The sequence below is a fragment of the Symphalangus syndactylus genome, chromosome 17, assembly GCF_028878055.3.
Source record: "Symphalangus syndactylus isolate Jambi chromosome 17, NHGRI_mSymSyn1-v2.1_pri, whole genome shotgun sequence".
In the NCBI taxonomy this organism is placed as follows: Eukaryota; Metazoa; Chordata; class Mammalia; order Primates; family Hylobatidae; genus Symphalangus; species Symphalangus syndactylus.
In genome coordinates, this window is record NC_072439.2 from 88,958,950 (window position 1) to 88,980,770 (window position 21,821).

The following is a 21,821-nucleotide window of genomic DNA, read 5'->3' on the forward strand; positions in this document are numbered from 1 at the left end:
TCATCAGCAAGAATCCTGTTAGGTCATTTTAGCTAGAACCCCCGTTACCCCTGATGTTTCGCCTTAGTAATTTAACATCCACTGACCACCACCACGCTTCCTGGCTATAAATCCCCACTTGCCCATGCTATACTCAAAATTGAGCCCAATCTCTCTCCCTCCCTGCGAAATCCCATTGCCGTGGTCCCTATACTTTTCGTCCCTGTCCTGAATAAAGTCTGCCTTACCACACTTTAACAAGTGTCATTGAATAATTTTTTCTTTAACACTTCCACATGTGGAATACTGCCCTGAGGCAACTGTTTGAAGAAGCCCTGTGAGGCCCCAGGGCTCAGTGGCCACATAGGGCAGACAAACCGTCTGATTAAAATGTCTAGACCAATTCACTGGCATTCACTATCAGCTACCAGAGGAGCAACTGAGGCCATCTTTGACCTTCCAGCTTCAGACATGCCTCTGAACAACTGTAGCTGCATGAAGGACCTCAGGCTAATCCAGCAAAAAGACCATCTCATTGGGCCCAGCTCAAATGCCTGGCCACAGAATCATAAGCAAACAAAATGGATGTTGTTTTAGCTACTAAGTGTTGGAGTGGTTTATCATATAGCAATAGATAACTTTTATAGCAAGTAAGAAAGTGATTTGGGACAAAGAATAGGCTGACGTTTGTAAACTGAAATTTGGAGAACCACAATCTCATGGGTTTCTGGTGCCTCAAAAGTCACCTAGTCTAACCTACTATCTTTTTACCACACCCTAGCAAATATCATACCACCTTTTCACTATCAGCTGCAGGGATGAGAAACTCAGTATCTTCCAAGATAGATCAGGCTGTTTTGGATTATCTTTGACTTTGAAAGTTATCTCTTGGTTCCATATCTGGGAATATAACCTAGGGAAAAATATTCCAAATGTGGAAAAAAACTTTTATAAACAAAGATATTTATAGCAGTCATATGATAATAGAATATTAGAAATACTGTAAATATCCTTTTCTAGAGAAATAGTTAAATTAGTACTAACTTCTAAATACAAGGCAGCCATTAATTATCACATTAATCGAGAGTTTATAGCAATATGGAAATATTCTTAGGAGGCAACATTAAGTGAAAAAGCAGAAAAAATAGTATATATGGTATAATTATACCTATGTTGAAAGTATGCATTGAAAATAAAAAGTAGAAGGAATTAGAGTAACTGTTAGCAATGGTTAGTGGAACTATAGGTAATTTTTCTTTTTCCTCTCTTCTTACATTTAAAAAGAAACTTGAGCTCCAAGCTGCTTCCCTCTAGCTTCCACCCCATGGTATAAAATCGGTTAATTCAACTCAACAAACAAGGGGAGCACACAGGAGGGGCAACTAAACTAGCCTGGAAGTGCAGGGTCATTCATCTGCTATCACTCTCCTCCCCCTGTGTCTTCCCTTCATCATAGAACATGGTGTGGGAACTCCTCGCACTCTGTCACCTCCTCTCATTTCTCTAGCCCTTGGGTCCCAACAGAGTTGAAAAAGAGATCTTTGCTTCATAAACAATAAGGTGAAAAGTAAAATTCTGAGAAAATATCAAGAAACTCAGAATACCTAAAACTCACATATGGCAGTGTATGGCAGGGAGGGTCTCATGTCAGGGGATAGTTTTTGTGACTGTGAAGTCCAAGAATTGAGTAAGTGGGTGTAAGTGGATGGCTAAGGGAAGAGAGAAGAGTTTCTTAGTCTAGAGTTGATGAAGACCTAAAGGATGGGAAAAGGAGAGAGACAGAAAAAGAGAAGAAAGATAGATCTTAGATGTTCAAGAAAGGTTGCAATAAGAACATCTGTGCCCTTTCTTGACTTCTCAAGAGTGAGTCAAATTGTGAATTGTTTTCACTTTGTTAGGTTTTCTGTTTCTTTAGGATGCAACCCCTTACTTATTCGGGCACCTCATTTTTATATGATCTTCTCCAACGATTAGATGTTGGAAAAATTACTTAAACTCTCTGTACCGTAGGGTGAATTGTGTCCCCCTAGAATACATGCTCAAGTCCTAACCCCTGTTTCTCTGCATGTGACCTTATATGGAAATAGGTCTTTGCAGATGTAATCAAATTAAGATGACACTACACAGGGTTAGAGTGGACCCTAACCCAATGACTGGTATCCTCATAAGAAGAGGGAAGTTTGGACACAGACACACACACAGAGGGAAGACAGCCATGTGAAGACAGAGGCAGAGATTAGAGTTATGCTGCCACTAGCCAAGGAGTGCCAAAGACTGCCCGCCTACGACTACCTATTCTAGAAAGCTAGAATAGGCAAGGAAGGATCCTCCCCTGGAGCCCTCAGAGGGAGCATGGTCCTGCAGACACCTTGATTTCAGACTTTTCACCTCCAGAACTGCGTGAGAACAAATTTCTGTTGCTAAGAAATTTAACAATTTAAACAGCCACCTAGTTTGTGGTCATTTATTACAGAAGTCCTAGGAAACTAATATTCTCTGTATATAGTTTTTCTCATATGTAAAATAGTGAAAATAATCATATTTATATCACAGAACTGTTGTAAATAGGATGGGAGGTGATATACATAAAACACTCAGAAAAGTGCCCAGGATATGTTGGGCACTCAGCACATCAACGAGAAAAACAGGACTGCTGAGATCCATCCACCAACTGAGATGACACGTTCTGGCTCCCGGCTAGTGGGGCAAGGGTCACTTCATGCATTTGGAGAACATTAAGAAACTGAGATTGTCCCTGGATACTATTTCTCCATTTCACTCCTTTCCTAATCTCGCTGAAGCCATCAGCAGTGGTTTCCCCTTTTGCGAGGACTCACAACCCAGGCTGATAGAGCTGGAAGGGCACCTAGAGAGACCTCCCAGCCCAGCCTCCTCCTCTGGCAGGTGGCTTATTAGCTGTTTGGCTCCTTGCACTTTACAAAGACTTCCAACAGTCCTGGGGCTGAGAGACATCAAAAGGGTACTCTTTAGTTATGAAAGATGATCAGAGCAAAGTGAGGGATCTCTAAAGGCTTCTGTCCACAAGAAGATAGCATTAAGTCTAGGAATTTCTCTCTTTGCTGTGCTTCAAAAGATTTTTCTAGATGCGTGAACGGTAGGCCAGTGATTCACTGACAGCCCCAGGCCGACTCCTGCTCATTGTACGGGCTTGGTACTCCTGAGCTCACCTTCACAGAAAGTCCATCACTCCCAGCTGCTGGGACAGTGGTTAATGGCCCAGTCCTGCTACTTCGCCAGGCAGCTTTAATTTCAGTCAGCGATCTGAGTAGAAGCAGGTTAAAGGCACCTGATACCAGATAGAAACCTGGGTCTAGAAACGAAGGAGGCATCTGGTATGTGTTTGCATGTGTGTGCTGCACTTCAGAAGCTCTTGAAAGCCACGTAAAGTAAGATCTAAGCTCAAGTTGACTTCAAATGAGAGGTTCTGGAGGTTGATGCTCCAGTCCTGGCTCAAGTCTTTTGGCCATAAAAAAAGAGTAATAATAATCAGCCAGGCACTGTGGCCCATGCCTATAATCCTTGCATTTTGGGAGGACAAGGTGAGTGAATCATGAGGTCAGGAGTTCAAGACCAGCCTGGCCAACATTGAGAAACCTTGTCTCCACTAAAAACACAAAAATTAGCTGGAAGTCCTGGTGGGCGCCTGTAATCCCAGCTACTCAGGAGGCTGAGGCTCAAGAATCACTTGAACCCGGGAGGCAGAGGTTCCAGTGAGCAGAGATTGCACCATTGCACTCCAGCCTGGGTGACAGAGCGAGAGTCCATCAAAAAAAAAAAAGTAATAAAAATGATGATGATAATAATTCCTTGTTCTATGTGGAGCTTTCCAGTTGACAGGGCACGTTTACCTTCTCTATTTTATTTGCTCCTAATGGCAGTCATGTAGTGAATACACTTCAGGGAGACAGTTCTGAGTCCAGGGAGGTGACATGACTCCCCCAAGTCCACATAGCCTACAAGTAGCAGACCTGAGACAACATCAGGATGTTCTGACAGCCAGGTTTGGCTCAATAATTGGAATCACACAGTTGATAAGCCACCTGCCAGAACAAAGGTCAGAGCTGAAAAGAACATGAAAAGACCTTGAGTTTATACCTGGTGGGGGAATAGACTTGTTCAAAGTCAGTCAACGGCAGAGCCAGTACTGGGGCCCAGGTGCACTGCTCTTCCCAGGATGGTGTTCTTATTTGTTAATCAGGGTGAAAACCTCCTAACAGAGCTGGGTGAGCCCCTAAGCAGGTATTGTGTACGTCCAAATGCTTGGCACCAGAAAGAATGTGGGGGCCTGAGAAACAGCTGGTGGGGGCCAGAGAAACAGCTGGCAGGTCCTAAAAGTATGAGAATCCCACTGCTGCCAGGAAGGATTGCCCATTCTTGAGAGGGCTCTGGACAGAAAAGGGCAGCATGAGCAGAGGGAGAAGAAAGAGCTGGCAGGGGAGGGGTCCTGCCAAGAGCCTGGGAAGCGGGCATCCCGCAGGTGGGAAACCAGCAGTGCCCACCATCTCAGAGGGAGCTGGGCTGGGGGGTGGGGTGGGAGGGAAGATTCTGGGAATTGTGTCTGGGAGGGAGAGCCAAGGAGGATTGACACTCTCTTTGGTCTGAGAATGGCTCAGACTCCCCCACCTCACCCTTTCTGGGACTCTAGAGCTGAGCTCATTCATATGCAAATCCCTTCAGCAACTTGGAGGCTGGGCCCCAAACAGTTCAGGACAGGAAAATAGCCCGAGGATGGGAAACACAAAGGGTTGTTGTGTTCTTCTGTGGCAGAAGCTGCCTGGCTCCAGGTGTGTCATAGCCAGGACGTGGGTGAAGGCAGTGATGAGGCTGGTGCTGAGTGGACAGAAGGGGCCGCCTTGGGCCAGTGTCTTCCAGCAGAGTTTCAAGGATTGTGAGCCGCTGTGTTCCTGTGACACTGCCCAGGACCTTGCCCCGACTCAGGCTAAACTTACATCCTCAAATCTTTGCACAGAAATCCTACAAGAGTGCTGGAATAAGGACCAACTGTCATAGCTCTGCCACTTATACCTCAGGGGTCACTTAAACCTCCCCAGGCAGTAGGTGTGCTGGAGCCAGCAGCTCACACCAGTTTATAAGAGCCAACTGTCAGCTTTTCAGAGATTTTGCTACCCTAGTTTCATAAACTTACAATTAAATGAATTCTATTAGAAACCAGTTCTATGAAAATCAGTTCTGTGAAAACTCATTACTTCCTAATTATGTGATTGTTCTCTGCGGGCTCTCTGTGTCCGTGCTATCTGAGTGTTGAATGATGAGCCACTGCACATCTCTTTGCCCCCATTCCCTGCCCCCACCCCCCAATCTGGTTTTTAGCACTCACGCCCCTGTCTCCAGGCCGCAGTTTTCACAAACATAAAAAGTGGACATTAATACTATCCTCTGAGCATCAGGTCAAATGAGATTCGGGGCATGAAAGCAGCTTGTAAAGCCTGCCATTGCCTGGCAGCATTTAACAGGAACCCTGTTTTCCAGTCTCCCATCCCGCCCCCCATCTGTACCTCTCAGTCTTCATTCATGTTCCTGCCCTCCGGCCACACTGCCATCCTTGCTATTCTTCAAACACACCAGGCACTTTCCACCTGAGGGCACTGAATATTCCCTCTGGTTAGAGTGCCCCCCAGGGCAGCCCCCCACCAAGAAAGCCACATGGCTAACCTTCTTACCTGCTTCAAGTGTTTGCTCAAATGTTACTCTGTCAATGAGCACCATATTTAAATCAGAGCCCCCGTCTCAACTCATGCAGAGCCCTGCTCTATTTTATTTCTTTGTCCATAAACTTATTACTTAGTACATCATTTAGTTATGTTTTATGTTTAGTGTTTATTGTCTGTTTATCCCAGTGCAATGTAAGCCTCACTTTAGAGATTTCTATCTGTTCTAATTACTGCTGTACCCTAAGCTCTAATAAATTGTAGGCACTAGATGAATATTTGTTGAATAAATGAATACCTCTTCTTCCCTTAACTTTTCCCTTTATAAGCACATCGAAGTAAATTCAGGCACTGTTCTTCACCAAGGTGTTTTCAAGAGCAACCTGTAATATACTCAAGCACAGAGATATGCACCCCATGTGCACCCACACCTGGAACCTTCCCAGCTCACACTCACCCACATGCTCTTCCTCAGCACTGGGAGCTTCCTTTTGTTTTCCATCACCCCGAAGCCTGTGCTGTTTGCACTTTTGGCATATAATGAGCTTTCATTACACTTTTCCTGAAGCAAGCTCATTTTCATTTTCTAACTCTTCTGAATCAGCTAGAATTGGTGTTTGGGACCCGGTGTCTCTGGAGTGGGAGAATTCCACTGGAGACTACAATTGAAATTCATGAGAAATGTTTACCCATTTCTCATTTCCTTCTGAGGCCAAGGCCTCCTGTCCACTCCCAGAGAATGAGCAGAGTTACGCAGTAGGTGAAGTGAGTTCAGCCGGAAGGTCGAGGGCATGTTCTAAGTAAACACAGAGCATTGTACAGAAATTAGGAGCTTAGGGGTCAGAAGAGTCCCACTTAGGAGCGACTTACCTCTCAATTACACAGCAGGATGCAGACTGACCCAATGTGGCCTGAGGGAAGGGGCATTGGACTGGGAGTCACAGACCATCAGAACTGGAAGGGTTTGGAGAGGCCAGCTGGTCCAGTTCCCTCATCAGGCAGATGGGGAAACTGAGGCCTTGAATGAAGATGTGACTTGCCCAAGCTCTCAGCAGGAGTCAGCAGCTGTTTTCTAGGCCAGAGCCCTTTCCACTGCCGGGAGACATGTGCCTTTTCCTGTTCTGCCCAGGACTGTGCTTTCTACTGGAGAAAACACAGACATAGGCCCTGAACTCATGGGGCTGGCAATCTAGTGGGAACGAGCTTGAGCTCATCAGAAATGATGCACTACAAGCAGATAATACAAGCACTTGCAGATTCACTGTAGTTCAGACTCCATTTTCTATTATTTTTTAAAAACATTTTTTTCTCAAAGGATAAAAGAGAACGTTATTTAAAATAATCTAGACAATATAGGGACCCTCACGGACCTTCTGTTTTACTAAATTTTATGAAATCATCTTGACAAGTAGAGTATTGTTTTAGGAATAATGCATGGCCAGGAAACACAACAGGGCCCCCTCCACAATAAAGCCTATTCTGAGGAAGGCTCCATAGAGACACAGAACCATGACTCGGGGAGTTAGAAGAGCAGGGATTCAAGCCTGGCTTTCCTGCAGAGACTTGAACAAATTCACTTGTACCTGTTTCCTTTTTTATAAATTAGGTGCAATAATTCCTGCGCTTCCTATTCCATGGGAATCAAATGAGTTAATAGATTAGAAACTGTCGTAAAATGTGTGCTTCTACAAGGTAAATACAAAGGAGAAATAAATAACCTCCTGCTTTTGAATAGTGCTTTGGAAGCACTTTTCCATAAATTGCTAGAAAAAACTGAGTAACATTAGCAAGGCCATACATAGCCAGTCAGTGGTAGGGTCAGAGCTGATAAGAAAACTGACATTCATTGAGCATCTGGTGATACCAGGCAGACACTTTATTACTCATACCATTGCCTTCATTACCACTACAACAGTAATTTTGAGCTAATTAGAGATGTGTTGGACACATGTCATTAAAGCATTTACTTCATTTGGCATTCACAGTAAGTCTATGAAATAAGTATCATTATTATCTCCATTTTACAGATGGAGAAGAAAATCTTAGCAAAGTTAAGCAACTGCTCCAGTAAGAAGTGAAGGCAAGACTTGACGCTGGGTCTGAATGACTCCAAAGTTTGAGCTCCCAACCACTAAGCACAACTGCGTTTTGCAGTACTGATTTCACTTAGACCCTCACCTCATTCAAATCCTCCCACGACCTGTGAGGAAGACATTGTATTCTTTAGGAACCCTTCCTTTCAACTGATGACAAAACCATTGCTGAGGGAGATCAAGGAGCTTCCCCAACGTTCCTCACTCAGATGGTGGCAGAGACGAAGTTAATCCTCAATGTGTTAATCCTCTCTCCATCACTGTCTCTGTGCTCTTTCCACACCCACTCTTATGACTCTTTAAGCTCTGTCTCAAAATTTAGACTAGCATTTCCAGCTGTATTCAAAACTCAGTGCACTTCAGTGCACTCTATATCTTTCTAAATCTATACATCTTCATGTTCCTGATCTCAATTTCTGGGTAAGTAGCCAATAAGTTGTCATAACTGGGGCTTAAAGCCTCTGATTCCTCCTTTTTCCTCTCCCATACGCAGCCAGTTCCTGTGGCGTTTACCTCTGCACATCCTACCTGCTCTTCCATAGCTGTCCAGGAGGCCTGTGGGCTTTCTTGAAGTATACTACGCTCCACATAGTCATATTCAATCTATTTAGCACAGCCACCTAAATGGCCTCATTCAGCGGCTCCAGTTTCTTTTGACTTTACTAGTCCTTGACGTCCCTCACGTAACTCCAGATTAACCTTCCTCAAGCATACCCCTGACTGTGTCACATCCCCGAACCCCACTGCCCCACCCCTCCGCCACATCACAGCTTCTAATTGGAGGTCCTAGACTTAAATGCTAAAAGATGCCAGGCAGAAAACATAAGTGAGTGAAACAAGCTGCTATGAATTCTTTAGACAGAAATACACACTTTGTGTGTGAAATACAGAGGGATATTCTTCACTCTGCAAAGAAATTTTTCCGGACATACGTGTCTTTCTCAAGAACTTTCAACTTTCCTACTTTTGATAGAGACACTGGGGAAAAATGACTCACTTTCTTTACTGTAAAATCAGCAATGGTGCCATTAACAGGCCAGAAAGCATTAGCATGGGGGAGCTATAGGGAATGGTGGGGACCCTACCCACAAGGCCACCTCTTCCTAGTGCTGGCTGATTGTTGAAGGCAGGAAGCTGTAAGAGTTGCCAGATTTTCTAATATTCTAAGAGAATTTGGAAATGTAGATTGTTGTGTGAGATCGGAAATTTTATGTTGTCATAATTCTTTCTTCTTTTTTTACCCCCCCCAAACCATAGTATAAGTTAATACTAGGCTGGCCAACAAAATCCATCTGTGAAATTAATTCAACCTTTGACCACTTGTATGTGATTTGGGGAGCATATGCTTAAACCCAGATTTACCAAACACTTCTCAGTTCACCCTCAGATAATCTTTCTGGGCTTTACATCTCCCCAAAACATGCCAACTCTGATTATTCTCAGTTTTGCATCATTCCCATCCTCTTCAACCTCCCTGCTTTGATGGTAGCTCTGCTAAGAAATCCTACTTAGAGAACTGCACTGCCAAATTATTATTTACCTCTAAAGACTAATCTCAAACATCAACTATTTCCAAAGCCCTCCCTGGCCATCTAAAAATGACCACTCCCAAACTTATATACTGACTGATACCCCTTGTGTTACTTTGTCTGGCTTTATTATGCACTTATTTCATTACATTCTATGGAACCCTGAATTCCTTGAGGATTTTACAGTTCATTTTACTGTGAAGAATTCTTTTTGCTGATCTTTGCAGACCCAGTCTTTGGCATAGTGTCCAGCTTATGGAAGCTTTTCAATAGGATTACTGTGCTTCGTTCCATAGACAATGGGGAGTCATTGAAAGATTTTTGGAGTAGCATAATCAAAGCTATGTTCGAAGAAGATCCTTCTGGATACTCATAGAAGGTAGGCTAGATGGGGAGAGGCTGACATCTGGTAGACATATAGAAGGCTATTACAATAGACTAGTTGAGAGGAGTAAGAATTGGAACTAAGGAACTAACAGTGGAAAGGATGGAAGAAATGTCGAATACATCAAGGATATAGGGTTAAAAGGAGAACAGTGGCATTGCATTACATCAACGTGTCACAGATGCTATTAAAATATTACACATGGTGACATAAAGAGAAAAAAAGAGAGTACAATCCAAATGCAGATGATTTATGCTTCCTTTTACAGTGAATAGATGCCATGAAATGAACTTGAAATTGGAACTTGTAATCTGCTATTCTCTTGGTGGTTCTGGTTTCTAACTATCTAAACTTTCTCCATAACTATAGCTTCATAGTCTCTTTGTAAGTATAAATGGACCACTTCATCTGGTGCTCAACCAAAGGAACTTTAGTTTCTTGCATTTTTGGAAAAAAATTCTTTTCTGGACATCTAAAATATAATGCTTTACAATATTTAAGGGATTTTTTAACAGTAAGTTTGACTAGAGACAATATTTGTCTTATATTACAACATAAAAACTAGTCATTCACAAGATGGGACTTTGCTGTTTTTTAATCTGTTAAATAATTCTGTTAAATAAATAGAAGAAAAGACTGAGAATCTTAAGATGTAAATTCTAATACAAGCATGATGTTGGCCAATCAACTGCCCTTCCCTGAGCTTTGGACATGATGATCATGGGGTTGGGTCATGATTTCTAAGGTCTTAGATGCACAGAATATCAAGGCAAAGTAGACCTTAGAGATCATCTGGTTTAACCGTTTGTATTTGAAAGAGGAGGGAACAGAGTCCCTTTTAGGTGTAGTCATCTGCCCAAGGTTAATGAGTGTAGAATGACACCCAGGACCCAGGCTGCCTGACTCCCTGACTAATAGCTGTGCTTTGCCTCTTGCCTGCAGCATTAACCAGCCTTGATTCGTATGCCTCATCCGTACACCACAGGAATCTAAACATTGCAGCCACATTCCAAGGAAGCAGATGCTGCTGTGCAGATGTGCATGAGTCTTGAAGACCAAGAACTGTGGGAAATCAGGCAGGAGAGGAATTTTCATAAATGTGAGCATCCGGACCACAGACTTGTGAGTCCTGCTCTTCTTCAGGCTACTGATGAGCAGTATAAGCAGTTCTATCATCATCGCCCCAATGGGCCTGGGTGGGAAGGGCAGTTTGTGCCCCGATGGGCTGGAAAATGTTCCTGTGAGTTGGAAGGTTTCTTAAACCCACTCCTATATAGGCCTTGGAGGAGAATTTAGTCATAGAGGAAAAATGCCTCAAAAGAGGGAAATTTATCCTGCCAAAGGCAAGTCAGTGATATTTTAAGTTGCTTGGTAAAGGACAGTGTTGGCATGATATGTTTACAAGTTCTGTGATGACATACCACCAAGGCATCCCCAGCAGGCTGCAGGCTCCTACCGGAGTGCTTGCAGCTATGCAACATTGAGAAGCAGCTGCTGTAAACATACGATTTCTGTTTTCTGGTGTTATCCTGACTATGATAAGGAGGGTTTGGTGGGGTCATCTTGGAAGTTCTGGTGAGGAGGATTGGGATCATAATTCCAGAATTGAAAGGACCATGGGGATTATCTCATTTCACCCTCTCACTGAACAGAGGAAAAAACAGAATTTTGGAGAGGGATGTGGATTTACCTGGGGGCCACATGGCATATTTGGGCTTTTATTCAGATGGACAGGGAAGAGCTTCTCTTCCATTTATAGCCAGAAAAAGCATATATGCTAGGGGCTAGCATTGGCCAGGCAATTAGAAAAAGTCAGTGGGTTTCAACTAAGTGTGGAAGACTTCTGGGTTTGGGATTTCAGAGGCAGACTGCTCACCCACTCTCTGAACCCTGACCTCCTCTTCTGTCCAATAGGAATGTGGCCAGAGCAGCAAGATTCAAGCCATAATCCCTCAAGGTGCTTCAGGGTAACCAAGGAGGATGAGCAAGCAGAACCACCTTCAGCTAGAGCAGCTCACTTCTGTCTCTTCTCTATGTTGGGCCTAACTGAAGATTTTCAAGAAGAAACTGTGGGCTGGGTGCAGTGGCTCACGTCTGCAATCCCACTTTGGGAGGCCGAGGTGGGAGGATCACCAGGTCAGGAGGTCGAGACCATCCTGGCAAACATGGTGAAACCCAATCTCTATTAAAATACAAAAAATTAATCAGGCATGGTGGCAGGTGCCTGTAGTCCCAGCTGCTCGGGAGGCTGAGGCAGGAGAATCACTTGAACCCAGGAGGTGGAGGTTGCACTGAGCCGAGATCGCGCCACTGCACTCCAGCCTGGCAACAGAGCAAGATTCTGTTTCAAAAAAAAAAAAAAGAAGAAGAAGAAGAAAATGTGTGCTGGGGAGAACATATCTGAAAACCACAACTTAAGATGAGATGTGTCCCCAGAGGGCCCCTGCAGCCTGACATTCTGTGAGTTCTCAGCTCTAGGAGGGCAACTCACTGGGTGTGTGTAGGCAGGGGCACAGGGTGGTCTCCACATGAGCACCAGTAGTCAGCCAACTAGCATGCAGCATCCTGCAGAGGGGAGGCCTGCTGGTGCCCCACAGCTGTTGAAACCTCTGCAGGAGGCTAATGCTGACCTTAGGGTAGCCTTCTGGAAGAGAGTCAGCTGTGCAAGCACAAGTGGAGAAATCTATCTCACCTCCTGCCACCACCACGTTAATCTCTTCTTTCAAAGGAACTGGAAAATTGTCCCAACTCACAGATGCAAGGACTGTAGGGCACTCCAGGTAGGCAGCTCAGTCCCTAAGTTGCCTCAAGTAAACTACTTCTCTGTTATGCCCAGAGGTCATCTGTCTAATTTTGGAGCAGAGAGGGTGCTGTAAAATAATATTCTTCTCCACTCCATGTCATTTGGACATGATCTGAGACCAGAAAAGGCATTTCCTGAATTCCATGTAAGGGCCCAGGACCGTGCTGCCCCTTCCAGCGGGCCCATGTCCATCTACTTGTGGTTTCAGGAAGGAGTCCCACCATTCTAGATAGAAACCATCAACCAATTTCCAAAATATTCTCTAGCCAAGAAAGCCAAGCTTTGGATAGAAGTCTATTCCGATGTCTTTAATTCAGTGTTAGGCAAGGTCTTCAGATTATATTATTGCTCTTGAAAAGTATCATCATTTTTTCCCATTAACAAATGCTGCTTTATGTCAGCTGCTTCATCTGCTTTCCTTGGATACTCCACTTATTTGGAGCAAAGAAATGAGCTAAATCCTCTCTTGTGTGTTTATCATCTTGATAAAGGAGACCTAACAGGGTTAAATTTGTCTTCTGTCTGAAAAAGAATCAAACTTAAGAGAAAGAGTTGCTCAATGAATATGAAGTTAAGAGTCAAATCTTAAGGAGGAGAGGTGGCAAATTATGAGAAGAAGTCATCGCTGTAACTGAACAAAAAAATTCTATAATTTCTGTGATCTTGAGCCTCAGGTACCAATAAAAGCTACTGGCACTGATAAAATTTCCAGATGGTTGACATGTTTGAAAGTGGAGAAAAATATGGTTAGAAAGTTCATATCTAGCCTTGTCTAAATCCATGGAACTTATTGTCATATTAAACCAATGTTTGGTAATTTTTCTTCCGGTTAAGACAACTCTCCAACCAAAATATTAAAGAATGCTATGATTCTGTGACCAACATTATTTGGGGGAATGGGCTGGGAGATTCCACTTAGCCTGAGGACCCATACCTACAATCCATCTTATCCTGGAGTTTAACTCTGGATAACTCTTTTATCCCGAAAAGCATAACTGGCCTTTTCGTCAGAAAGTTCAGTTTAGGATGATACATACTCATGGCCTCAGTGAAGACCCCCTGGATGATCCTTGTGACCCTGAGAAATTGGTTCTATTTTTAATGAATTTATAGAAATTGCATCTAGGTTACCAATCCACATTGTCTCTTACAGCAACCAGTTCCACGTTTTCTCATTCTTTATCAGTTAGTCTTTATTGCCGTCACTGTTTTCTATTTTGTGCAATGGCTATTTTCAAGACTCATCTTTCTTTTTAAGGGACCAGATATTTTGTGTCCTAATATTTCCACCGTCCCTAGCACAGGGCATTCTAAGAGGGCATCATCCCATACAGCAGTGGTTCTGGAACATTGAACAACATCTGGACACATTTATGATTGCCATAACTGGTGGGGCAGGGGCTGCTACTGGCACCTAGTTAGGGTAGAAGCTAGGGATGCTGCTAAAAATCCCACAATGCTCAAGACAGCTTTTCTCAGCAAATTATCTGACGCAAAATATCAGTAGTGCTGAGGTTAAAAATCCCTACCATGGAACACCAATTTTGGAAAATTTTTAGATGCAGAGACCCATTGTAAATGGGACATTGCAGGCAGACCCAACATATACAATGACAACAGTCTACATATAAAGTAAGTGGAAGCACAGTGCCTTTGTATGCCTCTGCTGTATCTTAGGCTCGGTGGAGAATAGCTTGGGAGTTGTTTGGTGTAGACAAAAGAGATGTGATTCAAAAACACAAGGCATGGGTTTGAGACCTTAATCCGTCACTTACCAGATGTACAACCTTGGGTGAGTTGCTTAACCTTCCTGGGTTACTTCTTTACCTATGAAATGGGGTCATAGCTCCTGTCTCAAAATTGTTTTAAAGTTTGATTGAGATTATAATTGTAAAAGCACCTTGTAAACTCACTTCTCTGCTGTTGACCAAATATTCTAATTAATACAAGGTTAATTCATGTTGGATTACTGGTCATGGAATAATGAGTCTACAATAATACTAAAAATATCTAAATGCTCTGGAGTTGTTTGATGAGAACCTCTTCCAGGAAGCTGGAGAGAGCTTAGAAGGTAGGTTCTTAGGTCTCCACATCTTTTTTAACTAGATATAACTGCAATAAACTTGATCCCTTAGAAATATTCTGACCTTTTTCAGCCTCACTTTAAAAGAAGAACAGCTTCCCACTCATGGAATTTTTTTTTGTGGGGGGTTCTCTAAATTCCAGGGTATATTGTTTTGATGCGGTCCTGCTCTTCCCCCATATTTACTTTTTACATCTACTTCTGATAGTGACCGTCCCCTCTCTACCTGCACTTTTTGCTGATAAAATGCAAACTCCTTGGCATGACATTCAAGGCCCTTAAGAATCTCCCCTCCACTCACCCTTCCTACTTCATCTCTGACTCTTTACTACTGTATACCCTGCACTTCCCATATACTTGATCTTTATTTGAGAAATTGGACAATGCTTTCTAATGCCTCAACTTTGGACATAATTATGGTTCTCTTTCCATGATTACTGCTTACTTTGAGGTCTCTGCCCTTTTCTGCTTGTTGAATTAAATGTGACCATGGAACAGAGGCTGGTAGAAACACTAAAGGCTTTGAGAACAGGAAGAAAGAAGGGATGTTGTGTTGGGCTGAGTCATACTCTATCAGCTTCAGTTTCTTTCATGGACCTTTCTAGTTCTACCCATCAGCTTGCACTTAGCTTTCCACCTTGACCTGAATTCATACCATTGTTATGTTGTGTGTCTCTCTTACTATATGCCACCCTGGAAGGGTCTAATTTCATACTGCCTTGTCTAAATCCCAGAAGAGAGCCTGGCCCAGTTAGGGGACATCAGGAGTCTCACCTTCACATAGTCATATTCACAAAGGTAGGAGGATTCCAAGTTGAAGTGCATGAAGTAAAGCTTGATCCGAAACCCATCTGGGACAGTGATATTCCAAGTCACCTCTGAATCACTGGGGTAGGAGTCTGGATAACCAGGCGACTGGATCTGGCCAAACATGTCGTTTAGCTCCACGGTGTGAGCTGAAGCCTTTGACAGGGAGAAGCACAGAGCATAATAGAGAAGCAGCCACCTGAAAGACATGAATGTAGGTCTACTTACATTTATAAACACAGGCCCCCGCCATTCATCTCCATCACAGCCAGGAGAACAAGATCTCAGCACGTCTCTGTCTCTGGCCTGCTGTAATTAGCTTTCCCCTTCTGACCTTGCCTCCTCAGTCTGTATTATGGGAATACGGTAACTAGATAATTTCTAAGATTTCTTCTGGTTTTGCTCATTAAAGCTCTGATAATAGTATTAAACTTAAACTCCTAGAAAGTATCATATTTGGGAGTCTGACACTTCCATTTTACTGTTGAAAATGTAACTTTTATAATTAAGTAAAAGTTGATATTTCTTCAGCTCAGCTTCATTTAACTCTTGATTCTCTTTTCTAAAAAGTAAATGATAATAACATGGTAATACTGGGATGAGGCTTAAATGCATTGATGGAATCTGTAGTACCTTAAACAGATTTAACATGTTGAAAATGGTATTTCACCAAAAACTCAGTCAAAGTATGCAAAATCTTTAATAAAGAAAGAATAAGCAAAGCAAGTTTTCTTCCTCTTGGTAAAAGGATCAAAAACCTACAACTTATTCCTGTAGGAATCAGAGATAATAGACTAATAAAGAGTTGCAAAAGAGGCAAGGAAAATTCAATAAAACTTACAGAGCACATCACCGTGGCTGACGCAATAACGAGGCAGAATGACCAAGGCTGATCAAAGACCTCCTGGTCAGTCAGTATTCACCACACCAGGCTTCTGTCTAACAGACTGATTCCCCTGTAAGGTCCAGTGACCTTGAACTTAATGGGCCCAAACTTGCTTCATCACTCCTCTCCTAATCTTTTCCTGCTCCCGTTTCTGATTTCTGTTCATGGTATTACCATCAACCAGTTCCCTGGCCTGAACTTTAACCATTCATCTTTTCATTTACCCCAGAGTCAACAGTCACCATGTCCTACTTATTCTACTTCCTATGTTTTAGAAATCCATCTCTCCTCCTCTCCAGTTAATTACATAGTTTACATTTTCCTATATGGCTTATTGCTGTAGCATCCTAACCAATATCCCCAACCCACCCACCAGCAGTCTTCTGCCAAAGCTGATTTTCTCAAACATAGATGTGACCACGCTGTTCTACTGTGTCTGCAGGGTAAAGCATCTGCTCCTGGGATGGCTGTTGAGGCCCTTTTGATCTGGCTGATCTGTCCTTCCCACCTCATCTTAGTAGCCAAACCTGTGAGCCCCCTGTTATTCTGGGAGCAAGCCATGCCCTTCCATTCCAGCCTCATTGCACGTGCCCCGCTCACTCCTCACCTACTTATCCTCCACCGTCTTGCTTATCCTCTACCATCCAGCTCAGAGCTTCCCAGCTATGGAGTATCCTTTCACTCTTCCACAAGCCACTGCTCCCTGCACGTTTCTCTATTATTGTGGGTATCACATTGCACTACGTTAGACACACCCGTTGGAGTGAAATGTACTTGGATTGAAGTCCCAATTCTTTCACTTACTGACTGTGAAAACTTGGGCAACTAGTTTCCCTGAGCCCCAGTTTCCTCAGATGTAAAATGGAGATTATAATATCTAATTCATAAGGCTCCTATGAGCATTAAAGATGATATATATAAAGGTCCCAGTACAGAGTCTGATATATAGCAGATTGTAAATGAATGAATCCATGAAAGTGGGGCCTGAGTCTTAGCCTAAAAAGTCAATGCTGGGAAACCATACCAGCATCTTCAGATTAACAATGATATATTTGCTAATCAGGAAGTTGTTTCTCTCCAATACACAGTCTGCCCATGTATTCAGATGCATATATCTGTATAATGCATACATTTGAGTTTTTGGGTATGTAAACAGAGCAAGATAACTACATACATACATTATGTAGCTATGTCATGTTAATATTTACATAAAGTATAAATAGGTAAGTACAAAAAGTCTGAAAGGATATACACCAAGGTATTGACTGTAGTTATCTCTGAAATGGGAATATAAGTATTTCAATTTTTGTGCATATAAAATGTTTACATTTGTCAAGAAGGACCATGTACTATTTTTTCAATAAAAAGAAAATAAATTTATTTAATTTTTTTCAAGGTCCCTACAATAGCAATATGTGAGATTCTATTAAGAAAACAAAATGTGTTAATCCCATAGCCAATGTCAATATTTTCTTAAACCAATCTGTGGAGGAGGGCCTCAGAAACAGAAGGAAGGGAAGGCATGTGTCCAAGTTAACCTGTGAATTAGTTGGAAAGCTGAGTCAAAAAACCAGTTGGCAGGGCCCAGGCATCCATTTTCAAGTGAGGAAACGAACCAGTGTTAACAGGGCTGGGAGTTCAGGTTCAGCCCTGCTGAGGAGGGAAGAGCATTGACCCTGGGTCAGAAGAGCTAAATTCAGCTCCAGCTTTGACTTTATTTATCCTTTCCATTTTAGGAGGTCATGGGAGGTCTTGTTTCCTCATTCATTAAGTAGTAATAATAACGACTTCCCACAGCACTGCTATCAGCGTAAAGGAGGATGGGGAAGTATTTTGTTAACTGTGCAGCCCTAGTCAAACATTAGTTATGATTATTCCATCCCGCTACTTCCCGAAAAGCAAGAGTCAGGAATGAGCTTTGGCTCCTGAACTAGACTTCCCTATAATAGCGACACCCAAATTATGCAAGGCCGAAAGGTCAACTTCCTCCATGACTGCTTTTTCCAGACCACATCGGGGAGACACTGAGCCTCCTGCGGCCGGTTCTGTCAAGGACTTGGCAGCAGACAGCCCTGTGTAGCCCAGAAGCCTGGTGCCATGTGTGGTAGGCAACTGGTCAGCGTGGGAGGAAGGCCCAGGAAGCTTTCCCTTCTACTTTGTTTGCATCTCAAAACGGTTTCAAACATATGAAACAAATATCTCCCTTCATGTAATGGGCTTGAGCATATGCTTGCCTGCTTGCGTTAGGGGCTGTAAATTGAAGAATGTAAGTGGCAGCTTTCATTCCTCGTCACACTCTCTGAATGTTTTTGGCTTCTTGTATACGAGGCACCGGCTGTATAGTTCCCAACACCTGCTATCTATCCTCCAGCTAATCAAAAAGTTTAGCTACATTGCAGAAATGTCAAAAGTAATATATAGAGCTGAGATTTTGGAGGCTCCACTGTAGGAACAGGCTAGGAGGACTCTAAAAATGCCCGCATATATCTGTGACTGTGGCATGAACGGCACTTGCTATCTTTTCCATACACTGTCCGTACACTCCCCTTGTTTCAACCCACAACACACCGAGACTCCATTTTTGAATTGAAGAGTTGGAAGGGACTGCATGGATCCCTTACAGAGCACCCTAATTTGACAGACGATGAAAAGGATACCCCAAGAGATGTCACATCATGCTCAATACCATATGGTAAATTAACTTCAACAGAAGAAGGGAATAACAAGAGCTCACAGAAGAAGCTGGGTCCATGCCCATATCATGCCCAGGCATCTGGCCAAAGCAATTAATCCTGTGAAAAATAATTAAAAAACCCATAGCTTTATGTGAAAAATTTAAAAATATTAATGCCAAAGTCCCTCCCCAGGAGATTCTGGTTTAATTGGTCTGGGGTGAGGCCTGAACACTGGCAAGTTTTAAGGCACCACAGATCATTCCGATGTACAGTCAGAATTATGAGCCATCAGTTTAGAATAACACACTTGGCTGAAAGTCTAGTGGAATATAGCAGAAAAAATCCTTAACTTGGAGCCTGAAGACCCAAATTTGCATCTGGACCTTTTCATGATCATCAGTGTGGTTTGGGCAAGTTGCTTAACTGCTTTTATACCCACCACTTTTCCATAAATCCTTACTTCATCCAGAATCTGAAAACCAGATGAGACAGTGCTCTTGAAAGTGCTCTGCAAACACTGAAATACTGTATCCCTGTGAGACAAGACCTGCTGGAGACTTTTCTAGTGGAGCACTTTTCTCGTAGTTTCTTGGCTATTCAAAAATTGAATTCAATTCAATTAATAGGTATTGAATGGCTAGTAGGAAATAGACATTATGTTAGGTGCTGGCCGTACAAAGATGAAGACATAGATCATGTAACTTAAGGAGCACTGAGATTTGTAAGGGGAGGTGGACATTTAAACAAGGAGATACTACAAGGCCAATAAGAGATGCAGCTTCAAGGGACAGAAACAGAACAAAGGACAAAGGAGGGGATGCTCACTCTGGAAGATGGTGGTCAGGAGAGAGAAAGAGATATTTGTGCCAGTTTGAACAATCAGGTCTTCTAGGTGGAAAATAAAGATGAAGGTTGCTCCAGGTCGAGGGATGAGCATATGGAAAGATACAGAATTGTTACTGAGCCAAGTAGTTTGGTATGGGCTGGGGCCCTGAATGGTAGCGTGGGGTTCAGACCAGATCATTGACAGATAAATGAGATTATCATTCAATGTAGATTGACATAAATCACATATTTTTTTTTGGAGAAAGAAAAATGATGTTTAATGGCAGGTTTAAAATTACGATGGATTTAAAAAGAACAGAATTATTGCACTAACTTTTTAAGGACCTGGTTATCTCTCTGAACCACAGGTAATCGGAGTTCAAAGAGTTAACATAATCTGAAGCCTCTCATTGGTCTCAGACCCAGAAAAGTTGCTAGGTTACTTTGCAGAAGAGAAACAAATAAAAACACTTTCCCAATTGAAAAGAAAATTAATAGTAAAAGATGTGTTTAGGGACTTTACACATCTGCAGAGCATTTGTTTTGTGTGTGTGTGTGTGTGTGTGTGTGTGTTTAACAGCATTAACACTCAAGTAATAAAAATAACTAGGGTGGTTGGGTTTTCAGACTTGCAGGAAAGAACTTGTATGAAAGGTCTGGTAAGGAGTGTCAAGTATAATGAGGAATAAGAAAGGTTAAAGAGTTTAAAACCAATTAGAGTTTGAAGTTCTTGATTTCAGAACTCTAAAATCCTTTTTTTTTTTTTTAAGTGTGATATCTCTTTAAGAGCCATTTGGTGTACTTCATAGCCTGATTCATGCCACCAGCTGCCTCTGATTTCAATGAGAAATGCAGAAAATTTATAGGGAACTGTAAAATGGGGACAGATTTTTAGTTTTCTAAATTGAGGTTTAACTGGCAAACTTGTAAAGGTTGAAGAAACCACAGAGCCAAGCTATGGGAAGCTGGTTTCTTTTCTAGTCAGAACGAATAAACACACAAACACGTATCTAACTCACAAAGTGCTGGAAGAGAGAAAGCAACGCTCTTTCCAGAGGAGGAACACGGAAAAATCAGCCTTGTGGGTGAACAGGAGGAGAGTCACATTCGCCGGCAGGCAGCGCCCTGTGCAGGCAGTGGGAGAAATCCGAGCTTCAGCAGCGTCCGGAGCAGGATTTGCACAAAGTCTCCCATTTCAAGTTTTATGTCTCCTGGAGTCCTGGGGAAGGCACCCAGTCCACCCACAGCTCCCTTCTCAGAGCCCTAAGAATTGATGAGAAAGCCCCTCACTACCACACGCAGGACACGCAGGTGAGTCTGTCCAGTGACAAGGTCAGACCCTCCCTGCTATTTGACACCGGTCCCCAAAAGGGAACCGTGCCCTCTCCTCCCCTGGCACGTACCTCATTTTCCTGCCTTGGGTGCTCCCGGCTGCCCAGCCTTGGTCCTCCCAGCTTGACTTGCCTGTGAGCTCGTACCCGGTGTGGTGTCCGTGATGCCTTATCTTTGTTCTGAGGTCCCTGTGTGTCTCTGGAATTGGCTGGCATTCTCCATTCAGGTCACGCCTTCCCCTGCCTGCAACAGATCCCCTCTCCCCCTCTCTCCCTCTGGCTTTTCCTCTCTCCTCTCTCTCTCCTTTGACTTGCTCTTGCACTCCCAGGAACCTGACAACAAAATCTGTCTTCTTCGCGAAAAGATCTGCTCCTTCCCTTCCCTCCTTTATCCTGTGTGGCTGACTTCAGCCCTTGAGAGAAAATAACTGAGGGGCTCAAGCAGGTATTTGTATCACTGTGTGTGTGTGTGTGTGTGTGTGTGTGTGTGTGTGTGTGTGTGTGTGTGTGTGTGTAGAGACAGAGAGGGAGAGAGAGTGAAAGGGGACAAAGTCTGATTTCTCTTTAGTCTTTTTTGCCAGATGACTATAATTTTCTGCTTTGCTTCAGGACACCTGTGAAAGAAAAGCAATTAAATAGAAACAACCAACTAAGAAGGCAATTCTAGCACCTACACTAGAAGGAAAAAAAGGGCTAAATCCCAGAGCGTCTGTCTGCAAATAACTACAGGTTTCC

General features: G+C 43.0%; 1 protein-coding gene across 3 annotated transcripts in view; it reads right to left on the minus strand.

The window, feature by feature from the left end:
* The window catches only part of MASP1 (MBL associated serine protease 1), a 74,277-nt gene extending 52,803 nt beyond the window's left edge, over positions 1 to 21,474 (minus strand). The window contains exons 1-2 of one of the 3 annotated variants that reach the window (XM_063620501.1): positions 21,159 to 21,268; positions 15,337 to 15,568 (exon numbers count right to left, since the gene is read on the minus strand). In XM_063620501.1, coding sequence (XP_063476571.1) covers positions 15,337 to 15,568; positions 21,159 to 21,163 — 237 coding nt within the window. In that variant the 5' untranslated portion in view covers positions 21,164 to 21,268. Of the gene's footprint in view, positions 1 to 15,336; positions 15,569 to 21,158 lie in introns of all 3 variants that reach the window. The other 2 variants (XM_063620502.1, XM_063620500.1) reach the window with 2 other exon arrangements.
* Positions 21,475 to 21,821: the final 347 nt, after the last annotated feature.